Raw genomic sequence first — 9,471 nt, forward strand, 5'->3', positions numbered from 1 at the left:
AGGTGTTGATCGGTTTGGAAGACCTGTACTAGTCTTCATTGGCAAGAATCTTCCTGTAAATCATATTGATTTAGAAAAAGTAAACCTTTTTATTATATCATTTATAACAATTATCTTGATATTGACAAAGGTTGATTTATTTTGTAATGTTCTAACTTCTTTGTTGCAGTTTTATTTAGGTATAAGGGAAAAAAAGTTGCCTCTCAGATTTATATATCAGTTCTTTCAGACAGGCAGTTTTTTAGGGGAGTAAAGTTTTCATTTTTGGTGGTTGGGTAGGAAGAGCTGGAGCTATTCTAGGTTTATTTCCCTATTTCCTTTGTTAACATATATTTTTTTACCTATCTGTACTCATCATTATCATCATGGTTTAACATCCACTTTGGACAGTTTGACTGTAAACTAGTAAGCCAGGAAGCTGCACCAGGTCCTGATCTGATTTGGTGCAGCTTCCTGGCTTACCAGTTTTCAGTTAAACCCACCTACCCATGCCAGCATGAAAAGCAGACATTAAACGATGATGATGATGAATACAGATGGGTAAAAAATGGGGTGGGGTTGTATTATAGCTATTAATTAGACAGCCCTCTAGAATACCTGCCTTGGTTAAAATAATTTTCAGTTCTAAATTGATGTATTAACACAACCTTGACCTTATAATAATGTATTGATTCCATAAAATGCTCATAAAACATGCAGCAACAATAATTGAAACACATTTTGAGCAGCTATCAACAATTTTGCTTCTTTGGGTTCATTCAATTTAGGGTAATGTTCAAAATTGCTTGATTAAATTTTCAGGTCACCCTGTCTTTGACTTAGAACTGAAAATATGAGGTTCTCATTTTAAAGATGGTAAAATATTTGTTGACTGGTTGAGCAGCTATTCTGTAGTCCACTCATTAATGGGGATGTTATTGTGTTTGTTTATTCTCTGTCCATTTGCCAGTAACTGATTAGGGTTTGGGGTTTATTCAAAGATTCAGCTTTCAAGCAATTATTAGGCTAAATTCATGGTAGTCAATCTTTTATTTCTCCCCATTATCTTATGTTTTTAATTTAAAAAAAAAAAAACATTTCCCCCCATATGTTTAAAACTGAATAGTAATATACAAAAAATGTTCTTTACTGCCCCCTTAAAATTTTAAATCATTTCCTAGTTGGGGGTTGTTGATAAACCCAAAGACTCCTGTGCTACAAGTCAAGTGATTAATATATTTTATGGAAATAATAGCTATTTCTTGAAATATTAAATTTCATAAATTTCTAGTAGAAGTGGTTTTATACAGAAAACACAAATCTCATTAAAGTTTTTCAACTTTTAATTCCAATTTAAAATTTAATTCCTTTGAATTCGATAATTTTTTGTTTTTTTAAATGTAATGAACAGTATGAAAATTTGAGGTTTTAAGGTTACTGCTTTGATTTTGTTTATATTTTTGTTCCTTTTGTACATCAGGTTTTACAATATATTGTTCAAGTCATGGATTCCATTGCTGATACCAAATATTCTGTGATCTACCTGCATACTCTCACAACAACTGACAATTTAGCTCCCACTTCCTTCCTGAAATATGCCTACAATGTTCTACACGATAAGTGAGTTCCTTATTCTCTTTCTATAAACTGATTGTTTCATAAGTTCCAACTCCCCTTAGCTCCAGACTACATCTCTGATCCCACCATCATACATACATACAGCTAATATATACTTCTTAATGTTATATAAAGTCTGCTACAAATTTAAACAGCAAATTATGTAACACTATAAACAAGCTTTAATATTTCACAATTGTAAAGTTAATAAAGTATATTTTAAATTTGTTCTACAGTGCAGGGTAATGGTCAGCAATGTTTTATGATTTTTTTTTTTTTTTTTGTGACTTTGGCCTCAGCTCAGTGTCAGTTTTTTGCCCACATGTTTACTCATTGTTAATATCTAAGTACAGCTTTGAGCATCTAGTTTATTTTAAAGAGAAAATGTCAGACATCTTTATACAGGCTATCAAAGTGTGCACATTTCATTTGAAGATCAATGTCTCGTTTGCTTTTATTCAATGTTCACACTATCTTACAATATTGCATTTATACCAAACTTATTTACATTAAAATAAACTGGTCAAGTAGCAGTTTTGTTGGCTCTGCAAAGAACACATTACCCAACTGGTAAATGACCTATCAACTTGTCAGTTGCTTTACAAAAATATTAATTTTGACTACTTTCAGAAAACTGTAATTTGAAGATATATATTTTGTCTTTTTTGTTGTTGTAGATATAAGAAAAACTTAGTCACCTTTTATATAGTCCACTCCAACATATGGTTTAAGGTAAGTGATGATGTTATATTAAAGCTATTTTACATTCACTGAATTTTGTAGTATGCATTAAAGTACAGTTGTCAAAACCATTATTATTATTACAGCTATATACCTTGTTGATTTTGTTGTCTCTTTACATTCTGTGTTCAATTCCTACTGAGGTCAACTTTGCCTTTCATCATTCTGAGGCTGATAGAATAAAGTACCAGTCAAGCACTGGGGTTAATTTAATCAATTAAACCCTACCTTAAAAAATTCTGACTTTTTTGTCCATATTGGAAACAACTATTATATAGGCCCTGGATTAGCAGGATCATAAAAGTAGTGTCAAATAAAATGTTTGTTGTATATCTTCCAGCACTGCATGTTCTGAGTTCAAATCTCACCAAAATCAACTTTGCCTTTCATTCTTTTGTGGTCAACAAAATAAAGTACCAATCAAACACTGGGTTGATATAACTGATTTACTGCCTCTCCTTCAAAATTTGCTGACCTTGTTTCTCCTAAATTAAAAACAATTACTATTAACTAAGGACTGCTGTCAAAGTACTGGCTGTCCTCTGATCGGTTGCTTTTTAAGCCTGTAACAGTGTAAATGTGTATCATCCTGAGCTCCTAAATTATCTCTTTACTCAGTTTGATTGGAATAAAGATGGTCATCTATAAAAATTAGCCTTATAAGGTGAAATGGCTCTTTCAATGCATCTCCATCTCCCAATATGTCCTGAATCTTCAATGGATGTTAAGTTATCAATATTCAACATCTATATCAAGCAGCCTATAATATCCTGAAGTCGATTTAATCAGTTATACCCTTCTCTAACAAACTTGTGGCTATGTGACGTGACATTCTAAGAAATGTTTGTTATATAGCCTAAAAATTTAATTTAGTTCCTATTTGCATATTAGGAGACATCTAGAAACTGTGTGGTGGTGTGAATGTGTGTGTGCCTATGTGTATTAAAAATCACTCTTGGTAAGACTCTTAATGTCACTGGTTAGCAAAATGCTTTGAGAAATATAAAAGGATTTTACAAGAAAAAATATATGGAGACCAACAGAGGACTGAAGTCTGATTAAAGCCAAGAAAATTCTTGATAATCAAAAGACATGAGACAGAAGAAAAATACAATGTTTAGCAATGGTAAGAAATAACTGTTTCTGAAAATCTCATCCTATTAAATATCAAAACAATAGAGCAGCAAATAAAAGGTAAATTTCTTTTTATTAACATTTTTCTTTCTTGTCATTTGTCCAGATTTCAACATGGTTCTTCACAACATTTACAGCGCCAGAAATAAAAACTAAAATCAGTCATCTGCAAGGTACAGATTATTTGTATGCAAAAATGAATACAGATCAGCTAGACTTACCTCAGTGGATATTTGAATATGATGTGAAGGTAAGATTTCATGCAAACACCTTTGATACTTGTTTAATGTATAAAGTATTTTGAAATAACATTAGGTTGGTGCAAAAATAATTGCAGTTTTTATTTTAAACTTTGATGCTTATTCTAGAAACCATTTTGAAGCACAGATTTCACTCTTTTGATTTATGCTTGTGGTTTTGCTTTATTTTGGTTCATTTTAGGCTTTCAAATTAAAAAATGGGGGGAAATGACAAATTTGAATGATTTTATTATAAAGAGTTGAAAATTAAATGCAAAGCAGCAAAAGCTGCTTGCAATATCAACCAAGTATTTAAATAGGAGACCATCAATGAATATACTGTTCAACAATGGTTCAAAAAGTTTCATGGGAGAGATAAGAACCTTGAAGATGAAGGAAGTTATGTATGTTCTTCTGTAATTGACAAACGACTAACTGAGGGATTTATTGAAGCAGACCCACCCAAAACAATGCAACTGGTTACAGAACAACAAAACAGTTGTTTAACATTTGCAACACATTAAATAACCAAAAATAAAAACTCAAGAAATGTATGTTGCATCAACTGAATAAAAGTAATAAAAAACAATTGCTATTATGAAGTCTGTTCTGCTCTTCTTATTCATCATCATTGATTAACGTCCGTTTTCTATGCTGGCATGGGTTGGACGGTTTAACTGTGGTCTAGAGAGCCAGCAGCTGCACCAGGCTCCAATCTGAGTTTCTACAGCTGGATGCCCTTCCTAAAAACAACCACTCCGAGAGTGTAGTGGGTACTTTTTTCGTGATCTGTTTCTTCATTGCATTGTAACAACATAAAGAACTAATTCTATGCAACTGACTGTGTTCCATGCTATGACTGGGCTGAGAGTAAGCACCAAAGCATCCTCCTAACTAAAGGTGCATCAAAGAGAAAGTTACGTTACTGTGTAGGAGTCAGCAAGTGGAATTGCCCACTACCATTTCTTAAATCCTTGCAAAACCATCACAGGAGAGAAGTATTGTCAGGAAAATCAAGAAAATGCATCAGGAATCACAACATTTATGTCCAATATGTTTTAATCTAAAAAAAGGACCAATTGTTCTCAATGACAACACTTGACCACGTCTTGCAAATGACACTACAGGAACTAAATGAAATGGACTACAAAACTCTCTTCCCTAACCTCTCTGACCCACTACCACTTTGTCAAGTGTCTTTATAGCTCTTTTTTGACATCCAAGCAACTGCTCATCAGTCCTAGGACACCAAAATTTAAGTTGTCAGAATGTATAAACTTTGGCAACAATGTGTAATATATATTATTTATGCTAAGCTGAGTTATATTGCTTTAAAGTTGATGCTTCAAAACTACAATTATGTTTGTACCAACCTGGTTGGTGGAATCGGCCTCAAAGATGACATGATCACTGAAAGTGAATGACTGATTAGAGATGAGTAAATAAATAACACACTACAACAATGCTTCTCAAACTTTTTGCTCTTCATCCCACTTTGATTGCCCTCATCTAATCCCCCCCCCCCCCCCCACCAAAGAAATTTTAATTAAAATTTTATTTCAAATTTTATTTACTTGTTACTTACCCCTCACTGTGAAGTAATCCACACTGCACTAAAAGAATGAATTACCTGTCTCAGTAATGTTTATATAAATAGTTGTAAAATTCTTATGTATTTATGTATTTTTATGGATATGAATCTTATCTTTGTGTGTATGTGTTAACGTACTCTTCCTCTTTATTCAAGGTAAATGGTCCACGGTATTATGTGCCTGCTGAAGACCCAACAGAAGATCTTTAAAACAGTGTATTCTGTAAGAACAGAAGCAGGCTTAATTGCTGAAGTACTGGAAGTATTAGGAAAAATATTGAAGTTTTGTTACGCTATACTGTTATACTCTTCAAATAGCCAAATATTGAACAAACAAATGATAATGCTGCTACCAACAATGAGAAGTGATGGCCCCTATCATGGGATGTGCTTTTGTTGTTGATTTTTAACAACTATGTCCTTGTATTTTAATTTCCAATGATGTAATATTGATTTGAGAGCTTAAATCCTGATTGTAAGATGTTATTGCATATCTTCAAGTTTATAAGTATTGTGATAAATCAAATTCTATATAACAACAACAGCTAGCACTAATAATAGTAATATAGTTAAAATAATCTATATTTACTAAGCTATATATGGGATTCAAAGTACATTAAGGTTTAGTGTAAAAATGAAGGATGGTTCTAGGTTGAATTTTGTTAAGGTTTCAGAAGGGGCTTATAAAATGAATATAATCAAAAAAATATTGTTGTTGATGTTGGTTTTAGGAAAAATAATTTTCCAAATACACATGAAGCATTTTAACCAGTTGTAAAATCTCTTTATGTAAAGGAACTGTCAGGGATTTAAGTAAGTCTTTTCCTTGAAAGCTACAAAATAAACAAAAAGAAAGGAAATATTTATTAACTGGAGTATTTCTTTACTAAATAGTTAATATATTGATTTTTCCAATCCACTGATTATCAGTTGCTCTAATCACTGGTGCTTCTCTTTCTTCTTCTACAGATTATCAGTATTAAAACTTCACAATGGCTTTATCATGATTTGAAGTTTTGTGATTTAATACATTGATTTAATACATCTCTCTCAAGCAAGAGGAGAAGGAGGGAGGTCTATAAGTAGTATCTATGGTTTGCTTTCTAAGCCATCAGATATTTGCTAACTTGTATTTTGTGAAAACAGTCATGATAATATATAGTCAATACTACCAGCTCAAGCTTTATTTTTCTACATTTTATATCAATTACATTCTTGATATTTAAATCTTCAAATGTAGAAAGTCTTATAGTTCATATCTCAGTGATAACTTTTCAGCGTTTTAGTTGACTTAAGAAGTTTATACCACTTGTCTATATTGGATGGACCCCTGACAACACCCCTTCTATCAGCCTCAAATTGTGTATCCCAAAAGTATCACATTCTCTCTCAACATGTTTCATCTTCTTAAAGGGGTCCTTCTCACACTTTGTACAGTTATCAACCTGCTACTCTTGCTTCAAAGGTAATTGGAACAGCTGCAAACAATCATCTCCTTCATCACCTTGAATTTCTCTCCCTTCTCAAGGATAATTAGTGTAGTTTCCTAAGAGCCAAATCTACTGGTAACTTATTGTCATATATCAATCACCTATACTGTCTCAATTTAGAGAATTTTGATAAAGCAATGCTATTTAATTTGACATTACTAAAGCCTTTAACTATGACAGGTATGAGTATATTTTTGCTAAGTTGCCCACCTATATTTCTTAGTTTTCTAGATTGCAAGTTCTCTGCCAGACCATACTATACCCTGTGCTAATGCAACTCTCTCTAGCTTACCCTGTATCATCCCTGGTGTATCTTGTGGTTTGGTAATGTCGCTCTCACACTCTTCCTTCTGTACATAGCAGCCTACTGGATGTTTCTTGCAACAACACACACACTCATAGATGTCACCTTTCACTCCTCCTTAGCTCTCTACACACAAATGTCATGAAAGGCCTTTTATGTTATATATCAGTAATATCTTTTAGTGCTATTATTGATGTTTATTTTGTGTCCAACTCCGATAAATAAGATAATTCAACTAGTGTTAAGTCTGAATCAATTCTTTTGAAATAGGAAGAGATATATCTACCTGTAAAATGTTTTGGACTACATAGTTTTACAGCCAAAAAGCATTTTGTAATGGTGATCATTGCTAATATGAACTGAGAGGAATGGTGCCTAATTTTCAAAAAATCAGGAGTCTACTATGACTTTTCTTAACAGCTCATCAGATTAACATGGGTGAAATCTTAGCATTTTTTAAAATTCTGTGAAGAAGCTTAATATTTTAACCACTTACCTATAGCTAACAGGTTAGATTAAACAAATATTGGTAGAAGTTCACAATACAAATGCTTAATTATTTGCTTGTTGCTCTACTAATTCTAAACAATTATGTTGTTTAGCTCCAAGTCAACCCTGATGAAGTAGATCTACAATCGAATGAGTTCCAGCTGTGTCTATTCACTCTTTTCTATACAGAGTTTCTAGCTCTGCATTAGTCAATGTGTTCTTCCAGTTTTAAAAATAGTAGGGTGTAATATGAGAGATTTAACTGTAGAAGTTAACTCATAAACTATTCATTTGATAATGAGGGATCTGAAAACAAGTGGCTAACTTTCATATTAAACAAGTGAAATAAGCAGTCCTTCTATAAAGGAGTCTTCAGCTAGAAAATATGCTAACCCTCTTCTCTATAATGTTGCACACATCTATTTGTAATACATACTTTTTAAAAAAAAATTTTTTATTTATATTCTTTCATAACTCCTCTTTTGGAATTCCACTGTTGACAAGTTATTTGTTTTCCAAAAGCTGGATTTCATCTAATGTTATCACTATCAGCTCCCTACTGTTTTATACATCTGAAGGAAATCAGAACAAATATTTCTGATGCCATTTGCTTTTTGTCTCACCAAGCTCATAGTTGATAACAAGATAGTGATGAATCTAAACTTCTCAGTAAACATATTGGGGTTTCTGTAAAAAAAAAAAAAAGTCTTATATCACTTTCCACATGTAGTGATTCAGTATTATTAGCAGTGAAATGCCTTTATTTACATTTATTTTTACTTGAGGAATTTGACAATTTTATTAAGGGTTGTGTATGGATATGTATGCATGTAGTATGTGTGTGTGTAATGCTGTTACTGCTATCGATTATGTAGCATGAACAAAAAGGTATGAAAAGATATCTAACATATCCTACATGGCAGTGTTATTCTCTAACAAAAAATGTTATGGAAATTATACAATTCCAAATGTAAATAAAATATTTTTGAAATGGGTTGTTGTCTCAATAATATTTCTTTTCATTTAAGCGTTAATTTGTGCCAGCACAGAGATGTAATGGTGTTAAAGTCAACAATTGTTGGTCTGTTTGTAACTTGTTAGTCCACTGCTATATATATATATATATATATATATATATATATATGTTTCATGCGGGTGACACGTAAAAGCACCCACTACACTCTCTGAGTCGTTGGCGTTAGGAAGGGCATCCAGCTGTAGAAACTCTGCCAAATCAGACTGGAGCCTGGTGTTGCCATCCGGTTTCACCAGTCCTCAGTCAAATCGTCCAACCCATGCTAGCATGGAAAGCGGACGTTAAACGATGATGATGATGATGATATATATATATATATATATATATATGGTATGGTCATGTGGCGAGAATGGATGAGGATAGCTGTGTGAAAAAGTGCCACACCCTAGCGGTTGAGGGAACCTGTGGAAGAGGTAGACCCAGGAAGACCTGGGATGAGGTGGTGAAGCACGACTTTCAAACATTAGGCCTCACCGAGGCATTGACTTGTGACCGAGACTTTTGGAAATATGCTGTGCATGAGAAGACCCAGCAAACCAAGTGAGACCATCATCCAAGGCCTCTGCCAGGAGTGTAGCCAGCCCCCTTATGTATACCTTTCCTTCATTGGACACTAAACTCCACGTGTGAAGACCTGTTGAGACAAGTGAAATCGAAATCAAACTAAATTCGACGACTGGCACCCTTGCCAACCTCTCCTTCATTGGACACTAAACTCGGCTTGCGAAGACCTGTTGGGGCAAGTGAAATCGAAATCGTGATGGCACCTGTACCAGTAGAGTGCTAAGAGCACTGTCCGAGCGTGATCATTGCCAGAGCAGCTGGTTGGCTTCCATGCCAGTGGCACGTAA

At 33.5% G+C, this 9,471-nt stretch overlaps 1 protein-coding gene across 1 annotated transcript in view; it reads left to right on the forward strand.

Moving 5' to 3' along the window:
- Nucleotides 1-8,579, forward strand: part of LOC106871998 (protein GDAP2 homolog) — a 35,695-nt gene extending 27,116 nt beyond the window's left edge. The window contains exons 8-12 of the mRNA XM_052966793.1: nt 3-79; nt 1,460-1,599; nt 2,274-2,328; nt 3,578-3,721; nt 5,458-8,579. Coding sequence (XP_052822753.1) covers nt 3-79; nt 1,460-1,599; nt 2,274-2,328; nt 3,578-3,721; nt 5,458-5,511 — 470 coding nt within the window. The 3' untranslated portion in view covers nt 5,512-8,579. The remainder of the gene's footprint in view (nt 1-2; nt 80-1,459; nt 1,600-2,273; nt 2,329-3,577; nt 3,722-5,457) is intronic.
- Nucleotides 8,580-9,471: the final 892 nt, after the last annotated feature.

Source organism: Octopus bimaculoides, chromosome 3, assembly GCF_001194135.2.
Source record: "Octopus bimaculoides isolate UCB-OBI-ISO-001 chromosome 3, ASM119413v2, whole genome shotgun sequence".
Lineage (NCBI taxonomy): Eukaryota > Metazoa > Mollusca > Cephalopoda > Octopoda > Octopodidae > Octopus > Octopus bimaculoides.